Source organism: Oculina patagonica, chromosome 10 (assembly GCF_052425735.1).
Source record: "Oculina patagonica isolate OP01 chromosome 10, crgOcupat, whole genome shotgun sequence".
Lineage (NCBI taxonomy): Eukaryota > Metazoa > Cnidaria > Anthozoa > Scleractinia > Oculinidae > Oculina > Oculina patagonica.
This window is the reverse complement of record NC_135767.1, coordinates 9,728,204-9,740,220: the sequence shown is the minus strand read 5'-3', so window position 1 is coordinate 9,740,220 and position 12,017 is coordinate 9,728,204. Positions and strand designations below refer to the sequence as shown.

At 38.8% G+C, this 12,017-nt stretch overlaps 1 protein-coding gene across 1 annotated transcript in view; it reads left to right on the top strand.

Moving 5' to 3' along the window:
- Window positions 1-11,084, top strand: part of LOC144667102 (protein polybromo-1-like) — a 68,438-nt gene extending 57,354 nt beyond the window's left edge. The window contains 15 exon segments of the mRNA XM_078528480.1: window positions 1,065-1,140; window positions 1,355-1,527; window positions 2,068-2,162; window positions 2,385-2,456; window positions 2,911-3,012; window positions 3,227-3,349; window positions 3,651-3,728; window positions 4,303-4,447; window positions 5,278-5,335; window positions 6,599-6,691; window positions 7,221-7,453; window positions 8,148-8,276; window positions 8,796-8,979; window positions 8,981-9,056; window positions 10,273-11,084. Coding sequence (XP_078384606.1) covers window positions 1,065-1,140; window positions 1,355-1,527; window positions 2,068-2,162; window positions 2,385-2,456; window positions 2,911-3,012; window positions 3,227-3,349; window positions 3,651-3,728; window positions 4,303-4,447; window positions 5,278-5,335; window positions 6,599-6,691; window positions 7,221-7,453; window positions 8,148-8,276; window positions 8,796-8,979; window positions 8,981-9,056; window positions 10,273-10,563 — 1,928 coding nt within the window. The 3' untranslated portion in view covers window positions 10,564-11,084.
- The last annotated feature ends 933 nt before the right edge of the window (window positions 11,085-12,017 follow it).

Below are 12,017 nucleotides of genomic sequence, written 5' to 3'. Positions count from 1 at the left end.
ATGGCTTCGTGGTACTCCCTTATGTTCAAGGCATTTCCCAAAAAATTGGCCGCATTTTAAGACAACAAGAGATCAAAGTCGCCTACAAACCGCTAAAAACTGTGAACAGTTTGTTTCCACGCCCAAAGGCTCAAAATGATGTTGACCGGCCAAGATCTGGCATAGTTTACAAAATCAATTGCACCAACTGTAATTTTGTATACTACGGTCAAACGGAGCGACCATTAAAGACCCGGATTGCAGAACACAAACGGGCAGTTGCCATGTTCGACCATGACTCAAAGATCTCCTGTCATGTACATGAAAATAATTACCACAAGCGACTATTTTTGGAAGCCTGGTTGTCCATTAAGGATCCGCACTTTGGGAACGACCATGCTGTTATCCCAGAGGTTTACAAGTCCTTGTCACGCGCATGAGTTTCGCGCCACGTTCTTTTGTTTCAAACTTTTACACATTATTTTTAAAGCGTGCGCTAACGTGTTGCCGCATGTGAAAGCTTTGATTTTTAACTGATGAAGGCTCAAGCAATAGCCAAAACGTCTCGGACAGTCAGCTACAAACCTTTAACAAACTATGTCATCCCCTGACTACAATTATGGTATTTTCAAAAGTTTTGTAAGTACTGTTACATTAATTTACAAACTTGTGGTCATTAAGGCCCGGGTCAAACGTCGAACTTCACATGAGTCGAACCTAATGCAAATGATCAAAAACAATAGGTTTGGCTCATTTGCATTAGTTTTGACTCATGTGAAGTTTGCCTTTTGGCCCGGGCCTGAGATTCTCTCTGTTGCAGATATTATTTTTTTTTATTAAGGGTTTCTGCAAATATCTTTTTTATGTTGATTAAATGCATACAGGAAAATCTTTTGATCCTATTTTCTTGTGTTATTACACTGTAACAGAAACTATTGTTTTCTTCAATAAAATAATGATACTGAAAATGATTCTGACAGCTTCTCATCAGCTTGAAGCTAATCATGAACTATATGCAGACAAATATTTTTTATGCTAGTAAATGTTAACCCATGTTTTTTTCAATCCTGTACCAATTTGTTAAGGTGACTGTGTCTATGTGAAGTCTGATGAGGGATACTTGTGCATGGCCAGGATTGATAAAATGTGGACAGACAGAAGGTAAGCAGCTCTTGAACACGCTCTGAGTGCAGCATTTGAGTGCACAACCTTGAGCTGTTGTGGTATGTCTTTGGCACCAATGCATAAAAATGTGCGACACAAAGTGAAACCAATAAAATGTGTGACAAATACAGACTAATTGTTTTAATTTAAGCATGTTGAATGTGGTATTTGACAAAAACCAGTGCTCAACATATTGTTGTATTTGTTTCAGCGGACACACATGGTTTCACGGTCCGTGGTTTATTAGTCCTGGATGTACTCAGCATCTACCAACAAGGATGTTTTATGAAAAAGAAGTGTTCCTAAGCTCTTTAGAAGAAACCAGCCTAGCTGAACACATTGCAGGAAAATGTTGTGTACTGCCATTCAGGGAATATAATAGATGTAAGAAAATATTGCATTTTTTAAAGTAAAATTAATACCCATGTCTGTGTCCTCATTAAAACGACTCTCAGAAAAATTAAGCGCATTTACATGTACCTGCTTTGCCTTCACAATGGTGTAATTAATTAACTGATTTTTGGCTTTTGCCTGTCACCCTAATATAAAATATATATAAGCAAATCCACTTTGTTTGACAAGAGTAGGACTTAACAGTCCTGGGACTGTCACTGAGTTAGTCCTCGGATTTCTGATTATATTTAAATTTAGACACGTTGGTTTTTATTCTGGAGAAAACCCTCTGAGGTGAGATGAAAACCAACAACAACCCTAACCACAAACACCTGTTACTAGTAATTGTATATGTTGCTCATTTAGATGTGAATTAGTTACACATTTTTTGTTTTAGCTCTGGCTATTCCAGGCGCCAGTGCTCTCCTTTGTTTGATTAGCTTTTGTTATTATTTGTTACTGTTTGCAAGGGCAAGAGCCCAAAAGTAAAGGTTGTTGTTTTGACATTTACATTTGATGTTCTTGCTGCAGGCCGGCCTACCGAAATACCAGAGAAAGACATTTACCTGAATGAGGCTCGATATGATGATGAGGAGGGACAGTTCAGAAAGCTGAAAGGACTCAAGGTACATTGCTAGAGTGATTTTTGTGTTTTCTGAGCCTGAGTTTTCAATGAGCGAATAATTAACAGAGTGCAGTCAAAGTGATCATTGTTAAGGAGGCACTAAGGGATGAGAAAACCAATCGGATTCGCAGATTCTAATTGGATTAGGGAAAAAAAAATGCTTAGTGTACTTCTAATTATATTCATTGGTTTAGGTTTCTAACTTGACTGCTTTGTTTCACAGCGCTATACTTTGACTGTCAGCGTCCAAGAAGATGAATACTATTTCTTTGAAAAACCAATTGTCCCAGGAAAGGTTTGTGATATTGATGAACAGTGCATGCATGTGACTCAACCTTTACATTTCTGTACAGCGTATAAGTGGCTGTTGAAACGGATGCATTTTTCTGTAGTCGAATGGAAAGAAATGATGGGATGTGTTATGCTTGGTCGTGAATAACAAAGATATCAGTCAGTTGGTCATACAAGCTTTTGGGAAAAAAATAATTCTACCTTGTCCCAACAGGAGACGAATCTGCTTCCGCACACCAGTCAACCACAAAGGTGGTTGTGGAATGATGCGTCTCAGTCTAACATTGATAAGGCAGTGTTGAATGACTAGTTTTGATGCTTGAACGGTGTTCTGCACTGAAAAATCCTCTGAATTTCCATTATCCAACAGAATGGTTACATTAAGAGTTGAAATTAATCGTTTTGTTCCTTGTTGTATTTCAACAAAACCACATTGTAATCTGTTGCACTGTTTCTAGGTCCCCTCTCCTCTTCTGATTGAAGACTTGGATCTGTTAGAAGAGGAATGTAGTCATTCATATGCTTTGAGTGCAGCTGATTCATCAGGCGATGGAGGCAAGGTAAGAACAGTCTTAAATGGTGGCTGCTTTAACAAAATAAATATGTTGGTGAAGTGTAGGTGAACACTGCAAAACATCCATTGTTGTGAAATACCTAACTTACAGTTACAAAGAGGAAGTCCAGAGAAAGATTTGGCACATATTTTATCTACATAAACCCATACAACCCCTTCTTAATAGCCATAGATGATATACCTGTTTGTTCCATCTTTAGAAGCCTAAAAAGCAGAGAGGTCAGTCAGGGTACCTATTGTTTTCTCATGAGATGAGAGCATCCATCAGAAAGGATCATCCAGAGTATGCATTTGGGGAAATAAGTCGCATCATAGGTGTTGAGGTAATTACTTACTATGTAATGTGTTACATCAACTGAAACATGATTACCGGTAATATCGATTGAGATAGGAATTTAATAGGGGATGCAGGGATGGCACTGGTTTGAGATCACATGTGGCCAGGTTTTCTTTTTTTTTTTTTCCTTTTCCCTTTTTTTTCCCCCCCCAAAAAAAAAAAAAAACCATAAAAACCCACATACCTTTTTCCATTCTTAAATTACATGTTTATTTATTTATTTTAATTTTCATGTTTTGTTGCTGCATGTGTCTCATCTTACTTTGTATCTATTGGTTCCTGTTTAGTGGCGTAACATCAGTGCACAGAAGAAAGCAGATTATGAAGCTAGGGCTCAAATGCAGCTTTCACAAAGTGATTCTGAGGTATGAATACAAATAGAAGAAATTGATTTTCACAAAATAACAGTTGTCAAATCTGTGTCAAGTTAAGGTGCTGTATCCCTAATCTTATTGACCAATTGTTAAATTAACGGGAACTGTTACAAACTGCAGATTGAAAGGAGCTTGCCCATAACACATGGAAATTAACATTTGAGCAACATAACTTGAGCATTGTAACTTTTTTTCGCACGAATCCAGAAACATGAAATCCCGCAAGTCCAGTATTGGAAGTTTTTTTTAGGATTCCATTCAAGTCTACACTGCCAAGATATGAAATCCAAATAATCAGTTGTGATAGATCAGACTGTGATCAACATTATTGAGCACTTGAGTTTTGCTCATTTTGAATGATCGGAGGTAGCCTTAGTTTTCTTAGCTCAGATGGACTACATTCAGTATGAATCAAATAAACGTCGGGTCCATCAGACCAAGTTTGAAATTAACGCCGGGGGTGTTCAATCAAGAAAATATGGTATATATTATCCCCAACGTATCATAACTAACCATTGATTGTTCTGACCGCTGACTGTGTGATATTAATGGCTTTGTTCTGTAGGCTGTTGCAGACAGCAGTCAGGTGTTACCTACTGGTCCAGTTCTTGTTTATGAGTGTTTGTGGAGAGGATGTGATTACCAGTACGAGGATCTACAAGACTTGAAAATACATGTGTTAGACAGCACATGCCATCTCCGCAAATCAGGTAGATTTGTATAATTATTGAGTAAAGTTGAACCTCTCCATACGGACACCTGCTTATTACGACAGTTCACTTGGTCTGAAATAGACCAAAATTCATATCAACTCTACTTCAGCTGTAATGTGGACACTTTTCCCTGTGTCTTTCCTGTTCGTATTTACGAGGTTTAGCTGTAAAAAGTGCCTATAACTCAAACCAAATAACTACAGTAATTATTGCACTCACATTAGCAAAGACTCATAGCTAATCATATTTTAATAGAGCAACGCATTTCCAAACATCTTTTATGTTTGGTTCTATAATTAATCTTGTTTTCGGCACTTGCGTCAATTGGTAGTATAAGACCCCATATTGGAGCTCAAACTTGGTTTTGCATTCACTGAATGGTTTAATTAATAATCTTGCTTGCCACGCCCTTTAATTTGCTTCCTACTTTGCCCTTAACTAACACGTTAAACTTGTTTGTTTAGCTTTATTCAAGACTGTCGAGCATCCTTAATCAGTGTGCTGAGGACGTGTAACTCTATTTCTAGAGGGTATGGGGGGCTAAATGGAATTTATTTCAACAGTCATTAAGGAGAACATACATTGAATAAAACACCCCGAAATATGAAAAAACCTCCATTACTATATCTTTGTACTCTGGTCATGATCACAGCCAGGTCATGTTAATCAGGAGATGTACAGAGAACCTAAGCAAGGGTACTCTCGGCTATTTCTTTATCAGAGTGCAAAGATTTAGGAACAGAGCTTTCACCCCTTAAATATATGCACTGTACCAAAAAATTAAGAAAGAACAGAACTGATACTTCAATACTGTTTCTGTATTGTAGAGGATGGATTGTTCCATTGCCTGTGGAGCACATGCACGAGAGCGAGGCGTGGACTGAGGTGATACTACTATTGGTGCTGCTTTACACGCTTATCAACTTACCATGGTCACTGGTCCCCAGTGTCTGTTTTTGTGTATTTTACCAGGAATAGTTCTGTCCTTGCTTGTCGTTGTAAATACACACATCAACTATTTCAGTGTTTGGCATGCACATCTTTACAAACAAAATAAAATGATAAAATACATGCAGCATCATAACTAGCCTCCCATGCAGTCGTTCCGTACACTCCTCCCCACCATCGACCTCAAGAACGACTGCTTGGGATGCTTCATTATAACTGGCGTTCTATTTACGCAGTCATCAAGTGCCTTTATTACAATTTTTCCATCATGTCAATATTAATGTCTTCATTCCGATTACTTTCTTTCTCTTATTCGGCGTCTCATGCTTCCATATTTCTTGTCAATCCCATCTCTTTTTTGTCAAGCGCTGTTGTTTTCCTTACTTAGCGAAATCAAAGGAGCTGCGTCACAGAGATTTCGCGGATTTTTGGTCTAAACTGTTCTGAAATTAGTAATAGCTAACTCAACCTATGAAAACATTATCTGTAAACATCTAAAGAAATATATAACCTTAATTTGCGCAGAGAAATCAAACCACGGCTACAAATATCGATTTTTTTTTGGAGACATGCGGAAACAAAGTTTAGCTCAATTTTTTGGTTTTTTTTGTGATCCATCCACAGCCAAAGATGCTTGTTAACATTTTCAGTGCTCTAATATAGCAATAAAAATGGACCACTATTTTTAGATTACTTACTGTGCAGATATATATTTTGGCTCTTCAAAAATCCGTTAAAATTCCATGACAAAGCCCCGTTTAATTAAGCCTCGCATGAAAGGCTCTCGTTTTTTTACCGGTCAGTGTAACAGCCTTTTCGAATCGCTTTTTTCGGAGGTTCGAGAATTTCGGGAAGTCGCTACTTCCGGGTGACCTATAATATTACAATAAAGTATTCTCAATATAATTTATAAAAAGAGGGGAGGGATAAATTTCGTGGAAAGGAATTGGTATAACATCAATAGGGGGTAGTATATAAGCTTGGTAACAAGAGACGTCTATGACAAACGCAGCTCGTATCTGTCATTTCCATCGCTTCTCATAACAAGTCAAATTACGTTTGGGCTACTTTCAGGATTTGCTAACAGTGAAATTTTCTGGCCACTTTTAGAATTTTACAGTAATTGTCTCAACACCCCTCGCCAAGTATAATAGCTGCGAACTTGTGCCTTTGTGTTAATTTTGCTTTGTTTCCCTGTAGGCCGTTTAATGCCAGCTCTAAGCTGTTCAGGCATTGCAAAGAGGTACATTTAGCAGGACAACCAAAACAAATTACCCAGCAACAAAGAAGCAAGTGAGTTTATGTAGTGAGGCTGTTACATTCGCTCTCCTTGATACAGTCAAACGTGTATAATCAAGCCAACCTATATTATTCAGTCGCCCCTTATTAAGAGGTCAGTTCTTCAAGTCCCAACTGATCTTCCTTCTGCCAGTTGGGACTTTTCAGTTCTTTGTTTATTTGAATATTTACGTTTCAGTTTGAGTGGCCTGCCTGAGAAGTAGCTTGATTGACAACTATAAACAACAATTGCATTTGCCCCTTTCCTAGATTATAAGTTATACCTTATTATATTGATTACAATTTGATTATAAAAAGCAGAGCCAGAGTGAATTGCACTTGACTCATCTGTCATGTGGAAATCGAGTTAATGTTGCACTACTCTATTTCACTTAGGGTCGATTTTCACACAAAATCATCTGTACTTAAAGTTGCTGATCGTGGGAAAGCAACATCTGTTCTATTTTAATATAACGGCATTGCGCCCTAACTAAATGAACCAAATTAGTTGACAAATTTGTTTGATATAATTGTATTTCTGTAGGAACTATTTTCCAAAACACCAGGCCGCTCTGATTGTAGCCAGTCCAGAGCCAACGTCTGTTCAACGCACGAGTGGCACTCCTGTAAATGTTCCTTCAGTGAGCTCCAGTGGTGCTTCAGCTCACATGATGGGCATGATGCCTGCTGGGGCAAATCAGTTTGCTCAAACAGCCAATCAAATTCAAAGCAGTCCTTATATGGGAGGACGTCTTACGCCACAAGCCATGCAACAAGGTTGGTTCTTTAATACAGCTTTAAGCAACCTCGTTCCCAGTGCTTTTGCCTTGGGAATTTGCAAGGGTATAATTTTCTCGGCCCTTCTTACCAAAAGAGAATTCCTGGGAACAAGGTTTAGCGTTTTTAAGGGGGTACTACTTAACAACTAATTTGCTGCTAAGGAAGGTTTCTAATTGTCTAATTTTAGAAACGAGACCTCTCGCAGAGAGTTGCATAAATAATGTCCTTATTGTGAAATTCGCATTATTATAAAAGTTGACATAGTAAACACTCGTCTTTACAGAGTTTCCTTAGCAGCGTTTCTTTTTTTTTTCGTGTGAACTGTAACTGCATGCATCAGATTATAAAGAAGGAGGTTAACACTGCATATATTTGGTGCTTAACTACTACATTAGTAATGGGAGGCGCAGTGGTCTAATTGTTAGTACCCCGGTCAAACAGTCCAGGTTCTGGCCAGGGTCACTGTGTTGTGTTCTTAGGCAAGACACTGCTCTCACAGTGCCTCAATCCACCAAAGTGTGTTATAATTATTGCATTTCGATTAATTGAATGCTGGGGGAGCAACCCTGCAATAGTCTAGGACAAGAAACTCCTTCGCTTCATGCTACAGAGACTGGGATAAGCTCTGGTGGTATAGGCCACCTGGCCTGATGTGGACTTCACCTAAGACTAATGTGTGTGGTGTTTGCAGCACTTTATCAAGGTAATACTGGAGTTAGTGGCATGACACAGAGTAATCCACCAACACCAGGCATGATGCATATGAACATGGGTATGAATGGAATGACACAGCAGCCAGTACAACAAGCACCTGCTACAGGTATCATGTTACTCCCCGTCCGCCTCAACATTAGGTTTTATTCTGGATATCTGCTTCAAATTCTGTTCCTGTAAGCAGTGTCGAGCATTACTGCTCCCACCAATATTATTGACATTAGTAAGAAATTAGAAAAATTGATAGTATATTTCAAGTTGAGAAAACATTGAGATTTTGATCTTGTTCCTTGGGCAAACTGTTAGCAAGGTTAACTAGCCCAAAGCCCGGAGGAACTCCCATATAGGTTTATATACAGGCGTGCTTATGGAAAACAAATCTCTAAGGAGACCCTGAAGGAGACCAATCTTCTTCATGTGCGAGTCCTTGACGTCTAAAAACATTGGCGTTCGGTGCCGAACACCCTAAGTGAGACGACAAGTATCCCCGTTCCTTTCATATAAGATTCCCCCCCTCCCTCCCCCCCCTCCCCCACACACACACACACCCACCCGAAGCTTGCATTTAGTATGAAACAGAGACAGTGACAGAGATTGAACATGACTTGCGCTTCACCCTGTTCAGGTCAAATTGGAAGCTTTCCCCAACAACAACAGCAACCGCAGCAGCAGCAGCAGCAGCAGCAGCAGCAGCAGCAAGTCAAACAACAGTACAGTCCTGCACCACAGCAGCAACAGTTTAACTTCCAACAACAGATAAATCAGATCAACAGCATGCAACAACACTACCCCCAGCAGATACAACAAAACACAGCAGCCGCAACAACAACAACAGCAAGTCATGCCGTCAGTACATGTCACACCTCTACCACCTCCTAAGGAAGCGGTAAGATATATACATATGCAGCTTATCACAGGAATAATTTTTTTAATTCTCGCGGTTGGTTTTTGGCGGGAGTGTTCTGTGTTTAGTTTTGGTCACAATAAACTCCCGTTTTGCCAAATTATCAGGTTGCTGTTACAATGTCTAGATTTTACGCACCAGACGTAATGCAGTCGGGGGGAATAGTACTAGTAACAGTTGATGACGAAATCCTGCCTCCAAGACGGGACTTAGCCCGCGATGTACGCCCCAGAATTAAGTTGCTAAGCACCGTCATGTGTTTGCTCGCGCGATTGCTTTTGAAATAAATCAATGACATCACTGAGTAATCAATGGGGGAATCAGTTATTAGTCATTTATTATTTTCAATGATCAGTGAGTAATCGATGACTAATGGATAGGTCACTAAATTTTTAGTCATTGATTAGTCATAGATTGAGCTGATTACCCATCGATATAATCGACATATTGTTCGCCTATTTTGATTGGAAAGAAACTTTTGAATCGACATGACATGCATTTGTGGAGAGCACGGAATAAAATATTTCTTAATAAATAATAATAAAACTTCTTAGACGGAAAACGTGTGTAATGTTGTAAATAAAGCTCTGTCTTTAGTTTACATGTGTATTTTCCTCTCCTTTATGAGAGTGAGACAGAAAACTCGACCGATGGATGGCCCTACTTTTTGACATCGATTACTTGTCACATCGATTACATCGACAATAATCAATGAGCAGTTCACTGATCACCGATTTATAACGTCTAGTACGTAGAGAGCAAGGAGATAATGAGATCAACAGATAGTTTTCCAGTCCATGGAACAATAGAAAAAACAGACATTTGTCTTATTACAGGCAACTTTTTTAAATTTATGTTGTATTTTTTTTTTTCATTCTCAAGTATACTGCCTCACATTATACCTGACAAGGCGAGACTCGTCTTGAATGTTGACTTGTGAAGTCGGTTTTTAAAGTGGTATTAAAAATTGATGTATAAACCCACATTGAACAAAGATAGTCTTAATCAGACCTCTCAATGCAAAATGTCTAATCAAAATTTCCAGATATGAGACTGAATGTGCAAAAAACGACAATAGAATTTATTTGATTTTTACTTTACTGACATCGTATCTAGTGCCTCCGTCCCTGTAACGGGGATAAAAGCACGCTGAATGGCTACGTATTGTTCTTATTTCATTTTGTGATGTCATTCACAGCCTGCACCCATATTCCTTGCTCCACCTCCCAAGCCACAAAGACTGCATCACTCCGATGCCTACCTGAGGTACATTGAAGGACTTCGTGATGGAAGCCCACATATGAGCAACTGGAACCAGGCTCGCAAACCTGATGCCACCACTATGACCCCGCAACAACTGGCCCAGTTACCAGTCCACTGGCTCGGCTGTGGCTATGGTGACTATGAAAACGCTGTGGATGCGTTATGGAATTTAAGAGATCACATGCTCAGGGATGCTCTGTCGCTGTCCAGAATGACGGAACGTTAGATTAGTGCCATAGACCCTTCGCTAACAAAGATGCTTCTCATGTGGATAAATTGAGTTCGTTGGAGGGTGCACAATGTTGCTTTGGTTTATTGCATATTCTCTGTTAAACTGATATACCGTATACATTGACAGGGCTATGTGAGTGTTGATTTCGTGCATCATTAGTATGGTTGTTTGTGTTTCATGAGTCAAGATTGTATTTCATTTGATCCAAGTGGAAGCTGAGTTGGCAGTTATTATTTTGAAAAAGGATTTTAACGAATTGTTGAGTATCAAAAAGTGTTATGTTATATTTAAGATAATTTCGTTTGTACTATTGTGTCTTTATATTGGTTTTAAAGGAACAATTTTTTACTTTGCCAGTTTTAGTTTTGCTGTCTTGATTGTAATCGCGTTCTTTAGTTTGCCATCATGTGGTTGTTATAAGCGAATGGATGTAGTTATAAAGTGATAGGACAGGCTGATAAAGATGTAGAACGTTTTCTTTATATTGAGAAAGAGTTCGGACTTATTTACATTTGTATGTTGTCTGTTTTTATTTCCTTTAATTTGTTTTTCAAATTCCCTGAGTATTAGAGTGATTTTATAAAGCCTGTAACTTTAGAAACCTGGATACTCTAAGACGCAAAGGTTCCAAAGTTACTGCGTGGCACTAAAACATACATTACTAAAACATTTCTCTAAGACGCGTTTGTTTGGAATGGTTTTCGATTGAATCTTAATCATGAGGTGGTTATTCGAAGCAAGATTAGCAATGAACTTAGACTGAGATGTCAATAACGTTTTCTCTGCACCAGTTTTTACTTTGCCGGACAACCTCAAATTGTACGACCTTAGCAGTAAAAGCCTCTCAACAACCTCCTTCCAACAGGTTATTGTACTGCACTGACTTAATAGTAATACAATAGGTCTAATTCTCAAAGAAATTTTTAGCCCAAACATGAGCTCATTTTTTTACAAGGAACCGCAAGTATTTATTTATACATATTAATGATGTAAGGTATCGTCCCTGTTTCAATATGACGTGTTTATCCAGGTGTCAGTTAAAGTGGATTTACCTACTGCACACAGCAAAGCAAATCAATTGCTGTCCATGGCATCGCAGCCTTGCTACTTTGCTGTTTCTTCGTGTGCAACGCGTTTAAAGCACCGTTACGTGTCATACTCACCTTGCACTAAAAAACTCGATTTTGTGTGACATCATACTATTGGTTATTAGTAGAAACTCAGCTGTGTTCTAATGGAAATCCGCGAATCTGATTGGTTCTCACACTGATTTCTATTCGCCGATAGAAAACAGTCGCGCGCTCGCGTAGCTCTTTAAGCGGTAAATTTTCTTGATTTTTGTCTTCAAAGTGCACAATATTGTAGGTTTTGGACTGCAATCCTTTAGAGTTTCTACTAAAACAATTAGTCTACTCGCCCTCGTTTTCTATGAGCGATAGTCAACTCGG